This window comes from Muscardinus avellanarius (assembly GCF_963383645.1).
Source record: "Muscardinus avellanarius genome assembly, chromosome: 1".
NCBI classification, from domain to species: Eukaryota; Metazoa; Chordata; class Mammalia; order Rodentia; family Gliridae; genus Muscardinus; species Muscardinus avellanarius.
This window is the reverse complement of record NC_137786.1, coordinates 102,107,427-102,124,166: the sequence shown is the minus strand read 5'-3', so window position 1 is coordinate 102,124,166 and position 16,740 is coordinate 102,107,427. Positions and strand designations below refer to the sequence as shown.

Below are 16,740 nucleotides of genomic sequence, written 5' to 3'. Positions count from 1 at the left end.
CATCTCGAATTCACGAGACCTGCTAGCATTCATGTGTCTAGTTTGTCTAATTTTTAAATGAGAAGTGAACTATTATTTAACTACTTGCTATGTTGGTAGGGGGAAAGAAAACAAAAAAAAAAAAAAAAGAAGATTCCTGAAACTCAAGGTGACGCCGATGGAGAATCCTGATACGAAGAAGCAGGGACGGCCCAGAGAACCAGGCCCGGAACAGAGCTCTCAGCTCAGCAGTCACAAGGCTGCAGCACGACAGGCGTTTGAAGAAAGGTAGGAACCGGTCACGGCCACCACGCCGGTCAGCAGCCTGACCCACGGCCCACGGCGGCCCTGGCCAGGTCCCAAAAATGTGAGCGCCGCCCAGCGGCCCCGCCCCTCCGCCGCGCCCGCGGGTCCGGGTCTGCGCTGCGGGCGCCGCGGGCCGGGCGCGCTTCCCGGGGGCGGGGCCGGGGCGGGGCCGAGGGGCGGGGCCTGGGCGGGGCGGGGCTCGGCGCCTCCCGCTGCCTTATTCCCGGCCGCGCGCGCTGGGAGCGCTCAGTCGGCCCCGGGAACTGCGCGCGGCACGCGGCTGGTCGGCCTAACAGAGGTGCAGGGGCTGGGCGGAGGAGCCGACCGACAGTGAGCGGGGAGACAGACGGACTCTCGGCCGCCGCGCGCTGCACGCGGGTCCCAGGCAGGCTTGCACCCGGAGGCGGGCAGCAGACGGTGCCCGGCGGAAGCTCCAGCGCTCAGTCGCCTGGCTCCCGAGCCGGCGCCCGGTGGCCGCCGCCTCCAAAGTGACCGCTGCCTCGCCGTCTTCGCCGGGTCCGGGACCATGAAGCTGCTGCCGTCGGTGGTGCTGAAGCTCTTTCTGGCTGCAGGTAAGAGGGCTGCTGACGCCCCCGGAGGTCGGGGGGATGGGGACGCTGTGCTGGGGGCACGGGGGAAGGTCGCTGCAGCTCCCTCGGCGCGGGCCACTTGGTGGGGCCCGTGCGCCCTGGCGGGCGGGCGTCGACTTCGGTGCAGGGTGGCGCGGGGTCTAGGCGGGGGTCTGATGCGGCCTCGCCCCTCGCCCGCAGTGCTCTCAGCGTTGGTGACTGGAGAGAGCCTGGAGCGGCTTCGGAGAGGGCTGGAGGCTGGAACTAGCATCCCGGACCCTCCCACTGAATCCACGGACCAGCTACTGCCCACCGGAGGTGGCCGGGTCGAAGAAGTCCTGGACTTGAAAGAGACAGACCTGGATCTTCTCAGAGGTGGGTGTGGAGGCCGCCCACCCTTGGACCCCAGTTGGCAGTTGAATAAGCGGATCTGAGTCTTGCGCTATTGGGTATCTCTGTGGGCTGGGGTTTGTTCTTAGAGACCCTCACGAAAAAGCTGATGACCCAACAGGGGTCGGGAGGATCCTAGAATAGAGGGTCTGCTGTTTTTCTTGACCTTGGGTCTCACCTGTCTGAGTTGCTGCCCTTCTGGATACTTTGAGCAAACTGAAACAGGCAGGTGGTCCTCCCAGGTAGGCTAGGTGACAGGAATCTGGCATGGATGAGATGCTTTCCCTAGAGTTTCTATGTGAAAATGGGCACAAATCCTACTCCCTACATCCAGTGACTATTGTAAAAGAGAGCAGATGTGGAAATGCCTAGCCACATATCAAGTGCATTGTTACTCTACCCCATCTACCTGTCCCTGGGTTGGGGATACAGAATGGAAGGAGGAATTTTTGACCTAAGTGAGGCTGGCACCTTTGGGGAAGGTAATGAAAGGTGACTGGAGGGGGCTGTATTGAAATGATGAGTGTCTGTGAGTGCTACCCAAAGCCTGGAGACTTCCTGACCACCTTGAACCCCTGAGGCAACTCTCAGGGGGAAAGGCCGTGTGAGTTCCTCTGGCCAGCATATGTGGCTGTGGCTGAGCACAGGCACAGGACAGAGTCCAGAACCTGCTGGCCTCCCTGCCCCTGGCCACCTGCAGCGATTCTCAGGGGTGGAGCAAGGACTAAGCCCTGTGGCCCCGGGATGACCATATTTGGTTGGAAAGCAACCCACCTATTCTAGCCCCACCTGCTCACCCAGTGCTTCCCTTGGGTACTCTGCTCCCACACTTCATCCTCTCTCAGTGGCCTCTGGAGTCACCCATCGACCAAATAGCCTGGATTCCCCTGGCTCTCTACTCTCATGCTGGGCAGGGCTGGGCTGGGCTGTGACTCACCCCCCCCCCACCCACATGGCTGCTCCTCATACCTCTGCAGACCTGACTCACTACTCCCTCTCCTTGGCAGGAGTCTGGCTGTCACCCTGCCACTCTGTCCCTCCCCTTTCTGATCGATATGGCCCTCCTGCCTTGCTTTCTCTGCAGCCCTGGTCACTGGGTTCCTCTGACACCTGCCTTACCTTCTGAGTGCTGAAGCGACCTAGGACTGAAGCACAGTTTTAATCCCAACCTTTCATGACCTTGGGCAAGCCACTGCCTTTTGGGATCTCAAGGGTCTCTTCTTGCAAATGGAAGGCCATGATAGTCATTGAAGTCACTTCATCTTGAGGATTCTAGGTGTGCAGTCTAATGCACCACACTCACCCTTCTGCCAGACATAGGCTATACCTATGGACAGTATGCACCTTTTTCTTACAAGAAATGGGCGTGGGCAAGAGATTGGCATCAGACACCTGGGCTCATGGGTTTAGCCCATCATCAGTACCCCCGGATATCAGAGTGAAGTTGTTCCACCCCAGCCTCTGAAGCCTGGAAAGAAAGAGGGAGTTTTCATTTTTCCAATTCCTTTTTCATTTTTCTACCCCTTGTATGCATTGTATTTCCCCATCCCAGGGAGCTGCAAACAGGACATTTAGGGGTAAAAGTAAATGGGTATATGATGTAAAGGGCATAGAGCAGGGTAAATATTTTGTTCAAAGGTAGAAAAACAAAACTCTTTTTTTAAAAGATGGAATCCTTCTACCTCTGGGCTACACTCCCAGACCTATTTTTATATTTTTTTAAATTTGGAAACAGGGTCTCTTAAGCCAGCAAGGCTGGCTTTGAACCTGCGCGATCCTCCTGTCTCCGCCTCCCAAGCACAGGGATTACAAGCGTGCACCACCATGCCTGGCAGAAACAAAACTCTCTACTAGGGATAGCGTGGCTTGCTGTTCCTGAGCCTAGCTTTGCCTTGAGCCTGTGTTTTCCTGATACTAATGAGAACCCCAGAGGGGGCCACCTGAAGACAGAGATTCTTTTTATTTTAGGATCCTTCCACTCCTAAAACATCCAAATACCTTCTCCAAAAACAATTTTTGTCTGTGACACTATCTTCCTACAAGTGGGCCACTGAGTGCAGCTGTAGGAAGTGAGACTGATTGAAGGGGCACACGCTTGTGATCCTAGCATTCAGGAGGCTAAGACAGGAGGATCGCGGTTTGGGGGCAGCCTCAGCTGCTTAGTGAGGTCCTTTGCAACTCAGTGAGATGCTGTTTCAAAAATAAATAATTACAAAGAAAATATAGGGCTGAGGTTGTAGCTCGGATGTAGAATGCCCCCGAGGTTCATCCCCAGTTACACACACACACACACACACACACACACACACACACACTACAACAAAGTAGGTGTCAGAGTTATAGATAAGGTAGAAGGTAGACAGGCAGGAGGGTGAGGGGAGGGTGGTGGCATTGCCCAGGGAGCTTCAGTTACTCTAGTAGCTAGTGTTTTTGGAATGAAATTGTATGTGTGTGTGTGTGTGTGGTACTGGGGATTAAACCCAGGGCTATTCCACCTCTAAGCTACACTCCCAGCCCTCTTTCTTTTATTTATTTTTTTAAATTTTAAAACAGGGTCTCACTAGGTTGCTGGTCTCTAACCAGTGATCTTCCTGTCTCAGGCTCCCAAGTACTGAGATTATAGGCATGTGCCACCATGCCTGGCTCAGAATAAGATTCCTAAACTGTGAAGTGCATTCCTTGGGACCCACCCCGCCTCTATTTTATCCTGGGGTTCCCTTTCTGGCGATTTTGCCCAGTCTTCCTTCAGGACGTGGGAGGCACTGAGCCGAGAGGCCTCCCCAGGCCCCTGACTTCAGGTGGGCTCGAAGGTCGTATACACCTTCCAAATGCCACATGTTCTGAGATCTTCCCTCAGCCAAAGGCTTGACAGGATGGATGCCTTTCTCCTACAGTTGCTTTCTCCTCCAAGCCACAAGCTGGGGCCACACCAAGCAGAGAAGCGCATGGGAAGAAAAAGAAGAAAGGCAAGGGGTTAGGAAAGAAGAGAGACCCATGTCTTCGGAAATACAAAGACTTCTGCATCCATGGAGAATGCAAATATCTGAAGGAACTCCGGGCTCCCTCGTGCATGTAAGTGTCCCTTCCCCAGCTGAAATCTTGTCAGCACACTCTTCGTCAGCCACGTGGCTATTTCTTGTTGTCACTGTTCCTTGAATTCATAACTTCATTTCAACCTCTGGGTGGAAGTTGGGAGGAGGGGAAATATTTTTAGTCAGCGGAAGCCTCCACACCCCCCCACCAAAGAGGATGCAATTTCCTGTGGTGTGGGTTTATGACGCTCTTTAATCCTTGGGGACGTTTCCTGCTTGCCCAGAAATGAGCACATGGCTAGCAGAGCACCTAGAGGCAAGTCCTTCAATCCTGCCTTATGCTCTACTCTGCAAATGAGAAGCTAGTAGGAAACATGGCAGAGTGTGCTCCTGGGTGGAGTGGAGCTCTGCAGGCAGGTATGCAGTGCCTTTGGCCATATGCTGTGAACTTGGGCGGGTGTGCATGTGAGTGAGCAAACATGGGTTCATTTTAAGGCATGGCAGAATTATACAGAGAGGAATCATCATGGGGCCGAATTTCAGTCCCTCCTCCTTTCTTCCTCATCCCAGCAAGGGCTAGGAGGTGGGGGACATGGAGGGTATTGGCCTGTGGCCATAAGGGTGGGAGGACACTTCCTTTGTGTAGGATTAGCGGGGAATTAGAACTCGGCCCAGCAGGCACCAGCCTGGGCCAGGCAGCATCACTCCTTCCCTGGGTAGGCATGTGGGCGGAGGGGCCATGGGTTCCTTAGCCTCTCCTAAGCCAAACTCATCAAGTGGCTGCTTTGGCAACCTCAAGGGATGACAACATTGCCATGTTCTCTGGTAGGCATAATGTCACCACTGTGCCCGGCAACACCCCACATCAGGCTGCAAACATTCACTCCCTTTCTTATGGAGAGGCAAGCTCTCGGGGTCTTGTGATCAGGGGACCTTGGACCAGCCAGAGTACTGTCGTGTGCACACCTCCTCCCATCTTGTCAAGAAGGCTGGCTGCCTGGTGTCTTGTATAGCTGTGATTGGTACAGAACCCTTGGCTTTTTTGTTTTTTTATTTATTTTAGTACTAGGAGTTGAACTCAGAGGCATTCTACCTCTGACCTGCACCCTATTCCTTTAAAAAAATTTTTTTAATTTGAAAGTTTCTCATTAAGGTGCTGAAGGTCCCACTAAGTTGCTGAACTCAGGCCTTGAACCTGCTATCCTCCCATCTCAGTCTCCCAATTACTAGGATTACAGGTGTATACCACCATGCCCAGCATACATTTCTAGACTTTTAAAAGTTTCTTTGTCCTGTCTGATCACACACAGCAAGCTGCCCAGTATTTGGCAGTTGGTAGATAGACTCCTTACACTGTCCATATAGTCACTATATCCTTTCCTTGTTAAGAGGAATCCTTGTGGCATCCTTGTTAAGACCTTGGTATTGGAGGGGGTTGTTTAAGAATGGCATAGAAAGGTCCCATATTATCCTTCCCAATATCTTGGGACAGGGCAGGAAATGTTTGTCTTAAGTCTGTAAAATGGCATCATTAGCACAGGGTGGAGAAAGTGACTCTGAGGGTAGTCAAGATGGACTGAGGCCAAGAACCTGTCTGAGCCAAATTGGTCCAGGGCATTTTGGTGGGTGGATGTGGGACTCCTACTGCGTGGCTGAGAAACATGATAAGATTTTGGAGAGAGGAGCTCAGTTTACCACCTAAGCTGAGAGAACCCGTTAAGTGTGTTCAGGGCCACTTTCCCAATAGTCCTGGAGATAGTTGAGTGATAGTCATCATAATGATGCCATCTTCTCCCACCTTTTGTTTTTATTTTAGAGATTGAATCCAGGGGCATTCTACCTCTACATTCCCGGCCCTATTTTATTTTGTTTTCATTTTGAAACAAGGTCTCACTAAGTTGCAGAGGGCCTCACTAAGTTGCTGAGGCTAGATATAAACTTGCAATCATCCTGTCTCAGCCTCAGAAGTACTGGGTTTACGAGGGTGGGTCACCACCCCCACCTCCCCCCTCTTCCTTTTTGGTGGTGCTGGGGATTGAATCTAGGGGCATTCTATCTCTGAGCTACATTCTCAGCCTTGTTTGTTTGTTTGTTTGTTTGTTTGTTTGTTTGTTTTACAGTACTGGGGATGGAACCCAGGGGCATTCTACCTCTGAGCTATACCCCCAGCCTGATTTTTAATTCTTTTATTTGGAAATAAGATCTTATTGAGTTGCAAAAGGCCTCATAGCTGAGGCCGGCCATGAACCGGACCTTCCTTTCTCAACCTCCCAAATGCTGGGATTACAAGAATGTGCCACCATGCCTGGCTTATATTTTATTTTGAAATAGGGTCCCACTAAGTTATTGTGTACTTGGCCTCAAACCTGTGACCCTCCTGTCTCAGGACATCTCTCCTTTATCCCAGAGCTTCAGGGTTTACATTTAGTATGAGTTAAGCTCAATAGATGTGTTGAGCACCTACTTGATACTAGATACCATTCTAGGGGATGAGGAGATACAGTCTTCTGGGATTTTCAAAAGCTCAATAGGCAGGACTTGCTAAAATTGAGGAGAATGCAGCCAGCAAGTAGGAAGTCACTTGCATGAGATCAATAGCTAAAAAAGTGATGGAAACCAGACAGGGTCTCAGGTGCCTCACTCCTAGTCCAGCATGCTTTTCATACCCCCAGGCCACGCTGGGTGTTGGCTTTCATTCTTCCCTTTCCATGTCCTTACAGAGTTCAAGCAGGGTTTTATAGAGGGCAGCTGTTGTCCTAGAGGACTCGAAGGCTTTCACTAGCCTAAGAACAGCAACCCAGCCAGGCATCGTGGCTCACACTTGTAATCCTGGTACTTGGGAGACTGGAACAGGAGCATCTCAGATTTGAGGCCAGGCTCAGCAGTTTAGCAAGACCTTCAGCAATTTAGTGAGACTCTGTTTCAACGAAACCAAACTAGACAAAGAGCACAGCAATCTGATTTGAAGACTTCATGTTCGTTTCCTAGGCAGATTTTCAGGGGGTGGATTCTGTATGTGATCCTGGCTGCCTCTATTCTCTAGCCCTTGGTACTGGGGCAGCAGAAAGCAACAAGAAGACACAGAGCTTCTGGCACTGGGGCAATATGGCATCTGTGCACCTATATCTGGGGACCTTCCTGGCTCCTTCTTGCTTCCAGACCCAGGAACCACCAGCCGGGGTGTGTCCAGGCTGCTGTGGTGAGCTTGAGGCCAGCCAGCTTCCTAAACCACCCTCTGCAGCCACCACCAACAGGAAAACCCTGTGTGTCACAACGAAAAGTTGCCCTCACAGAGTAGTTTCCTGGGGCTCTTCACTGACTGCTGACCCAGAAACTGGCTGTGAAATTTCCTGTGGCTGGAGAAAGCCTGGAGGCAGTTGGGCCAGGAAGGATTCTGAGCTGGAAGAGAGACAGACCTGGGGGCTCCACTTGACCATACTGCCCAGGTGCCAAGAAGGAATGGTGAACCCCTTCTTTTGGCTCTACTGACTCAGTTATTCCTCTGGATATAGGCAGTACCCCTTGTAGTCCAATTATATGGTAACTCACACATATATAAGGCCTGGGATTTTATTAAGTGCTTTCATCCACATTATCTCCTTTGATTTTTTTTTCACAGTGCTGAAGTGAGGTAGACATTTAGTACCCCTATAATACCAAAACTTAGAAAGTTAATGTGCCAGGCCAGGCATGGTGGCGCATGCTTATAATCCCAGTACTTGGGAGGCTGAGACAGGAGGATCGCGCAAGTTCAAAGCCAGCCTCAGCTATTTAGTGAGGCTCTCAGCAACTTAGTGAGACTATGTTTCCAAATAAAGTATAAAATAGGTCTGGGAGGTTAGCCCAGAGGTAGAAAAGCCCCTGGGTTCCACCCCTAATACTGCAAAAAAAAAAAAAAAAAAAAAAAAAAAAGAAAGATGAAAGAAAGAAAGAAAGTTAATGTGACTTGCCCAAAATCATGTGGCTAGAAATGGTAGCAGAGCAAGTGTGAAACTCATGTGTTCTGAGTCTTCTCCATCAAATGGGGGCCTCTCTACCTCTTGGGTAGAGGTAGAGAAATCCAATGTGGAAGATCTATCTGGGCCCTAGAGGGTTCTTGCTTGTATTATAATGCAGGTTCTGGAATGGGTCACAGACAGAGGAAGGAGGACCGTGTCCTAGTTTGATGGGTCTTGGCTCTGGGCAGGACACATGATCTCACCCCCACCCCAGAATGCTTGGAATGTACTCAACCTCCCCCCCCACTTCCCTGGGGAAGCCAAAAGTCACTGCAAAGGGAGGGAGAGGTGGGTAATATTAGGATGTTTACATTATTATCCTTTTGACTCAGGGTGGAGGTGGAGGGATTATGTAACTGGATTGCGGGACTCTGAGGCCAGGCTTTATTTCTATCATCTGAGTAACTACCTGTGGGGTTTGAATGATGGGCTGGACTTGCAAAACAGACTCAAGTTCAGCTCCCATCCCCCACACGCATCCAGACTTCTGGGTTGAATCCTGGTTTGACCATTCACTGGATTTGTAACCTTGGGTAAATTATCTAACACAAGTTAAGCCTCAGTTTCTTCATCTTTAAACTGAGATTGACAACTCCTATTTCACAGAGATAGCCTTAAGATTAAATAAAATAGTCCTTGAAAAGTAGTTAACATGGAGTCCTTGGCTCATGGTAAGTCTTTACTGTTTGCTACTTATCATTAAAGCTATAAATAATAATTGTCCCAGGGACCTGGCCAGTATCTGTTTCCTTAGGGCTGCCTGCCTTGTTCATGAATTTGGGATTTGCTAAGAGTAATTTCTGGTCTTGGCCCTGCTGCTTCCTCATTGTGAAATTTGGCATCACTCAACCTCTCTAACCCCCAACTCCTGTGCACAGTGACTTTCCAGATATACCCCTGGAGCTTCCTCCATGTAATAATAGGTTTGGGGTCACTCTCTTGCCCACCTGGGCTGATGGGACAAGGCGCGGAGGGGCTGGGCAAGGAACTGTGTTCCGTCCTGTGTGCACCAGGATCTGACCTATATTTTTCTTGCAGTGAGGTAGTTCATTAGAGCACCCAGGGGCAGCTGGGACAGGGAGAGTGCAGGGCAGGAGAGCAGGGACATGGATGCAGTGCTGCCCAGCCTAATCCCTCTGTTACTGCCAGCTACTCAAGGCAGAAAGGACACAATGCAAGCTGAGCCATTGCCCTGGCTCGAGGCAAAGCAGCATCCAGACATCTACATCTGAGGCCCTTTATGTCTCCTCCTCTTCTCGGGTCTGCTCCTTGGAGCTTTCTTGGTGTACTTTCAGCAGGAAAAGGGCTTCCTTGCTCTGAGGCATCAGCTTTCTTCCCAGAGAAGGGATAGCTCAGAACCGAGGGCCACCCGGCTCTCGGTGCTTCCTTCAGCAGCCAGTGGCCTAACATCCCCAGTCTTACAGCACCACTGCACCCCTTGGCTGGAGGGTGGGCAGTTGTGGGTGTGAGTGGGCAGCACTCTGTGCTGAGTCAGACAGCCCACACCCATGCTTCTGCGCTGCCATGTAACCTTGGGAAGCTTCTCCACCTCTTTGTAGGATGGGGCTCCCACCTACATCAAAAGATCTCTGGGCTGCTCAGATAAAGGAAGGGATGTGAATGTGATGTGAATGTGTGAATGTCAACTCTGCTCTTCCAAGTCTTCCTGAGAGCTTCAAGGAAATGCTTTGTGTTAGAAGAGGCAACAGTTGCCACATGATTTATTTCTTGAGTGAGAAGAGCCAAGGAATTGTTTCTGACATTCTTTTATGCTCTGGCAGGGCAGCTGGGCAGGAAGATGTTATCTTGGTTTGTTTGCTTTGTCCTGTGATGAAGGAGGCCTGATAGCCCAGCGGTCAGAGGCCAAACGCTATAGTTAAGCTCCCAGGTTAGGCTCTGCACCCAGGGGGAGCTGGGAGTTAAATGAAGGAAACGAGAAAAATGACTCCTGGCAAAGGAACAGAGCCTATTTATAGGCCGGGCAGTGGTGGGGAGGGACTGGACGCTGGGAGCATTGATGGGCAAGGCTGGGTTTATTTCTGGGTCAGAATGTTGAGGGGCCTCACTGAAGGGAGTGATATGGAATCCCCTCGGTCCAGTCCACCCAGTTCCAAGTCTACCTTATGCCCAAGACCTCTTAAGTAGCTTGAACAGAATGCCGCAACACATATGTAATAAATCAGCCACACGTGGAATATATCTGAACTGAGACCTTCAAGTCCTCCCTCGCTTTTTCCCTGCCTGGAGCTGGACTCTGGGGCCAGACAACCAGAGGGATTGGTGAAGGCAAGGGTGCTGAGAGAGGGGGGAATTCTATGGAGTGTTCAGAGGGGTTTTCTAGAGTCTTCTAGTAAAGGAGCAGGATAGAAGAAGAATGAGGTCATGGGCAGGACTGACGGACTGAGGGTGTGCTCACAGATGGGGGTTTGTTTTATGTGAGTGGGCCATTGCAGGAGGAGAGATCAAACCACTAACCCTGTCTCCCCCTTGTTCTTTCTTAAACCAGCTGTCACCCCGGTTACCACGGAGAGCGGTGTCACGGGCTGAGCCTCCCAGTGGAAAATCGCTTGTATACATATGACCACACTACTATTCTGGCCGTGGTGGCCGTGGTGCTATCATCCGTCTGTCTTCTTGTCATTGTGGGGCTTCTCATGTTTAGGTGAGTGTTGGGAGCCCCTGTAAATCACTCCCCTTCTTCCTCCTTCAGGGCCTTCTAACTGAATTCCATGTATGTGATCATCATGCCCCCAAGCCCTAGTCTAGTTTCTGGGTGCAGGTTCTCCAAGCACTTAGTGCCTCTAACATGACAGGAGGCCAGCGACCAGAGCCCAGGGTGACACTTGCCAGCCACGGCAGGGTCTTCTCCACAACGGAGTTCATTTCCTGCCTCTGTGGCCCAGCAACTCACCCATGGAGCCACCACTTCACACATTTCTTTCTCTTGGCTTTGTTCTTTTTTTATTCCAGCCCTATTTTTTTTTTCTTTACTTTGAAACAGGGTCTCACTGAGTTGCAAAGAGCCTCACTAAGTAGCTGAGGCTGGCCATGAACCTGCAATCCTCCTGTCTCAGCCTCCCAAATGCTGGGATTATAAGTATGTGCCACCATGTCTGGCTCTGTTCTTGGTTGGCATTAGAGTGTGCTTTGGTAGTGAAGGTGGTCTCTACTAGCAATTCTGAGGCATCTGGTCCTTGTGTCAAACCTCCAAGCTGGTATGTTCCAGGTTGTGGGGGTTGGGGGGAAGGGACCTCCACACACTCTATGCCTGTTTTCAAGCAGTGCCATTCATCCATTGTGAGACCTGGAACAAGTTACCTGTCTTTCTGAGGACTGTAACCTTTTGGTGTTTGTTTTCTCTGTCCACCTGCCTCATAAGGATGTTGTGAACAGCAAATAAATAAAACAAAATCTCTTTTTAAAATGTAGCTTGCTAGCCAGGCATGGTGGCACATGCTTGGAATCCCAGTACTTGAGAAGTTGAGAAGGAGGATTGCAGGTTCACAACTAGCTTCAGCAACTTAGTGAGGCCTTCTGCAACTTAGTGAGATCCTCTTTCAAAATAAAAATAAAAGCCAGGCGTGGTGGCGCACGCTTGTAATCCCAGCACTTGGGAGGCTGAGACAAGAGGATCGCATGGGTTCGAAGCCAGCCTCAGCTACTTAGTGAGGCTCTCAGCAACTTAGTGAGACCCTATTTCCAAATAAAATATAAAATAGGTCTGGGAGTATAGACTGGAGGTAGAAAGCCCCTGGGTTCCATCCCTAGAACCACCAAAAAAAAGATAAAAATAAAAATAGGTCTGGGGGTGTAGTTCAGAGGTAAAATACCCCTGGGTTCAATCCTCAGTACCATACACACATGCACACACACTATAAATTTACATATATTAGATGCTATTAGAGATAGGCATCCCTTAGGGCAGCTGGGTTTTGACCAGAAGTCCATGGGGCTGCTATTCCTTCTGGAGGGGACCACTGTGCAGTTTTTTGGAAGGACCTGCTCTGGGGCCTGCACTTTGTCATAGCATGCAAGGCTTGCTCACAAACCTTATCTTCTTCAGGTACCATAGGAGAGGAGGTTATGATGTGGAAAATGAAGAGAAAGTGAAGCTGGGCATGACTAGCTCCCACTGAGAGACATGTGCTCAAGGTAATGGCCCATCATTTATCCCCTGGCAGTACCAAGAGTTCAAGGCATGGATGGATCCTGGGTCTATTTCAATCAGTGCTGAATTCTCTTAACTAGGGGTAGAAGGCAAATTACTGTGGCATCAGGGTCTCATTGCACAATTGTTCTCAAAAAGACTGTTGGTACTGGACGTGGTAGTACATGCTTGTAATCCCAGTATTTGGGAGGCTAAGACAGGAGGATCTCAGCAACTTGTGAGGCTTTCTGCAACTTAGTGAGACCCTGTTTCAAAAATGAAAAAAATAAGTCAGGCATGGTGGTGCACACTTTAATCCCAGCACTTGGGAGGCTGAGACAGGAGGATCACACAGGTTCAAAACCAGCCTCAGCTATTTAGTGAGGCTCTCAGAAGCTTAGTGAGACCCTGTTTCCAAATAAAGTATAAAATAGGCCTGGAAGGGTAGCATGGAGGTAGAAAGCCCCTGGGTACCCCTAGTACCACCAAATAAATAAATAAGTAAATAAATAAATAAATAAATAAAAATAAAAATAATAAAATAGGTCTGAGGGTGTAGCTCAGAGATAGAATGCCCCTGAGTGCCATCCCTAGTAACACACACACACACACACACACACACACACACACACACACACCTGTTGGTAAACTGGCCATGGTGATGCACGCTTGTAATTCCATTATTTGAGAGGCTGAGACAGGAGGATCTTAGGTTCAAAACAAGCCTCAGCAATGTAGAGAGGCCCTCCACAACTTATTGAGACCCTGTTTCCAAAAAAAATAAAAAAATAAAATGGGGCTAGAAATCTGGGCATGGTGACGCATGCTTGTAATCCCAGTACTTGAGAGGCTGAGACAAGAGGATCACACAGGTTCGAAGGCAGCCTCAGCTACTTAGGCTCTCAGCAACTTAGTGAGACCCTGTTGTCAAATAAAATATAAAATAGGTTTGGGAGTATAGCCCAGAGGTAGAAAGCCCCTGGGTTCTACCCTCAGTACTGAAAGAAAGAAAAAAAAAAAAAAAAAGACTGCTTGTGAGTCATCTCCAGTTAGGGTGAAAGTTGCTAGAAAGATTCCCAAGGAAGAAACCAGAGAGAACAACTTCTCCCCCCTCTTCCTCCCCTTTCTAGATATCTTTCCACTTCTCAACACTCGTCCTGGGAGACTCTTAAGACCTATTTAGTTAAATGCCTTCTCTTGGGTTTTAGGAACCTGCGGGGGATGGCTACCTCTGAGAAGACACACGTTGATTGCAAACTCTGCAGAGGAAAGGACTTCACAAGTAGCCACAAAGACTTCATCCCCACTTGCTGTCTAGATTGAACCTCCCATAACTGCTTTGCCAAAATACCAGAGCCTTCAAGTGCCAAACAGAACATGTCCAATGGGATCTGGATCAGAAGGAAGCAAAAGCAAGGAAACTCCCGGCTCTTCTGGTTCTCCTCCACCAAACCCACTTCCCCCATCAGTTTCTTTAAACACTTCTGGATGGATTAAAATGCCAGTTAAATTCCATATGCTCCAAGATTTTCGACTGAAAATGAAGAAGGAGAAGAAAGAAAGATGTGTGGACTGGAAGAAAGCAACAAAGACTGAGAAGCCACATACTCAAGTAACCACCAAGGGATATGCTCTCTGGACCCTCCAGCGCTGGATTTGATGAGCTAACTGTGAACTACCACAAACCTGAGAACTCTGAATTTTGGGTCTTCTGCCCAGATGGAAAAAAAAAATAACAACTATTTTTTGTTGTTGTTGTTTGTTTGTAAAATGCCTGTTAAATTATATATTTATTTTATTCTATGTATGTTAATTTATTTACTTTTTAACAATCTAACAATAATATTTCAAGTGCCTAGACTGTTACTTTGGCAATGTCCCGACCCTCCTCCTTGCATCCCCACCATCTGGCTCAGTGCCATACCCTTCTGTCACAAATCTGAGATGACTCTATGACCCATCTGTAGTAATTTATTGTCTGTCTACATTTCTGAAGATCTCCCAGGATCATAGTGCCCAGGGGGTGCTCTGTATGGTTGGGATGTGGGAGTTAACTTGGTCAGAACCACTCTATGAGTTGGACTGCAGTCTTGCCTAGGCAATTTTGTCTACTGTTTGTGTTTTGAAAAGCCCAAGGTGCTGATGTCAAAGTGTAACAAATATCAGTGTTTCCCTGTGTTCTCTCCCCACCCAATCTCAGAAGAGGTTGGGCATCCATGTCTACAGCTTTCCTGGCCCTCAGCCCTGCCCCTGGGCCCACAGAGTGGGAACCCGCTCGCTCCCTTGTGTCAAGACATTTCTCTTCCTCCTGCCATTCTTCTGGTGCTACTCCATGCAGGGGTCAGTGCAGCAGAGGACAGTCTGGAGAAGGTATTAGTAAACAAAAAGGCTCAGGCGAAATAGGGAACATTAGAGTTGTTTTTGGTAATTGGCTACCTACTGATTGCTACAGAGAAAGTTGGGGTGGGGAAGGAAGGCTTTTGGTAACCCCACCCATTTCATCCAAAGTATAAAGGTATGCTGTATATGGTCCCTTCTGGAAGTTTTTGGTGCCATTTCTGAACTGTTACAAACTGTATTTCCAAACCTGGTTCATATTTATACTTTGCAATCCAAATAAAGATAATCCTTATTCCATAATCTGCTTGTTTTAACTGGGAACCGGTTTAACATAGGTCTTTTCTTATTATTTCTTGCAGTATTGAAGATTGAGTCCAGGGCTTCAGACACGCTAGATAAGCACTCTGACACTGAGCCCCCAGCCTCCAGCCCCCCTACTCTTTGTTTTCTTCAGAAACAGAGTTTAGTTTAGGAATTTAGGTAATAGATATTCAAGGGAAAATGCAAGCTACCCCAAAAGTGATAGAGGCCCCTTTGGGAGTAAAGGACTCTTATTTATAGGAGACTTTTGTGGAGTAGGGGCGTGGACAGGAGGAGGTATGTGAGGATGAGCTCCCTCTAGTACTTCCAGCCTCTTTTAATCTAATTTTTTATGTTATACTGGAGATTAAACCCAGGGGTGCTCTACTACTGAGCTACATCCTCAGCTCTTTTAATTTTTGGTTTTGAGACAGGGTCTTGCCAAGTAGCCCAGGTTGACTTTGAACTTGCATTCCTCCTGCCTCAGCCCCTGGAATAGCTGAGATTACAGGTATGCGGCCACTCCTGGCTAACATAGGTATTTTCAAAGCCCCATCTTAGTGTTAGGCTCTGTACCAGGATGCTATGTCAGTATCCCCAACAACTGTATGATGGAGATACTATCACTCCTATTTTTTCAGAAGAGGAAATTGAGTCTTTGAGAAGTTATATAACTTGCCTGAGGCTGCACAGTAAGTGCCAAAATTGGGGCTAGTAGTCTGACTCCAGTAATTTTCTCTTAATACTCACACTATTACTACCTCTGAGATAAGAAAAAGTAGCCATTTGCCACTGGAAGTTTGGCTGGCTATAACCAGGAGAGACATGCACACATTCAGCTGATAGGCGCTGGCCTCAGGACCTGGTCCTGTGCTATATATGCAAGTAAGCATTGTTCCTGGCAAGAACAAGACATCTTTGACTCCCTTCTCAAGCTCCATTGCTAATCATCAAAATTTGCCAGCTCAGCTGGGCATGGTGGTGCACCTCTATAATCCCAGTACTTGGGAAGCTGAGACAGGAGGATCACAGCAAGTAGTGAGACCCTCATCAATTTAGTGAGACCCTGTTTCAAAATAAAAATAAAATAGGTCTGGGAGTGTAGCTTAGAGGTAGGATGACCCTGGGTTCAATCCCCAGTACCACATATACACAAAAATTTTGTCAGCTCTCCCTTTAGAATATATATTATTTAGAAGCCATGTGTGGTGGTACACACTTGTAATCCCAGCATTTGGGAGGCTGAGATAGGAGGACTGTGGATTCGCAGACAGCCTCAGCTACTTAATGAGGCCCTCCATAACTTAGCGAGACCCTGTTTCAAAATAAGGAATAAAAAAATAGGGCTGTGTGTATAGCTCGGAGGTAGAATACCCCTGGGTTTCATCCTCATTACTGCAAAAAAAGAAAAAGAAAAAAAAGAATATATATTAAATGGAACCACTTACTATCATCACCCAGTTCAATGCTCTGTCCTCTCATGCCTGGACTCTTGTGATGGTCTCTTCTCTTTTTAGTTCTTTTATTTCCATATAGCTTAATTCCAACAAAATAGCCAGAGTGATCATTTATAACATAATGTGGTGGCACATGTGTATAGTTCCAGTACTTGGGAGGCTGCGACAGGAGGATCATGATTTGTGGACAGCCTCAGCTACTTAGTGAGGCTCTCAGCAACT

The 16,740-nt window shown here is 48.6% G+C and overlaps 1 protein-coding gene across 1 annotated transcript; it reads left to right on the top strand.

Annotated features, from left to right (window-relative positions):
- Positions 1-811: 811 nt before the first annotated feature.
- On the top strand, positions 812-12,410 carry HBEGF (heparin binding EGF like growth factor; the record flags this gene model as incomplete). Its single annotated transcript, XM_080695973.1, has 5 exons — positions 812-857; positions 1,056-1,229; positions 4,139-4,316; positions 10,781-10,936; positions 12,338-12,410. The coding sequence occupies 5 exons, from the start codon at positions 812-814 to the stop codon at positions 12,408-12,410; spliced, it is 627 nt and encodes a 208-aa protein (XP_080552099.1).
- Positions 12,411-16,740: the final 4,330 nt, after the last annotated feature.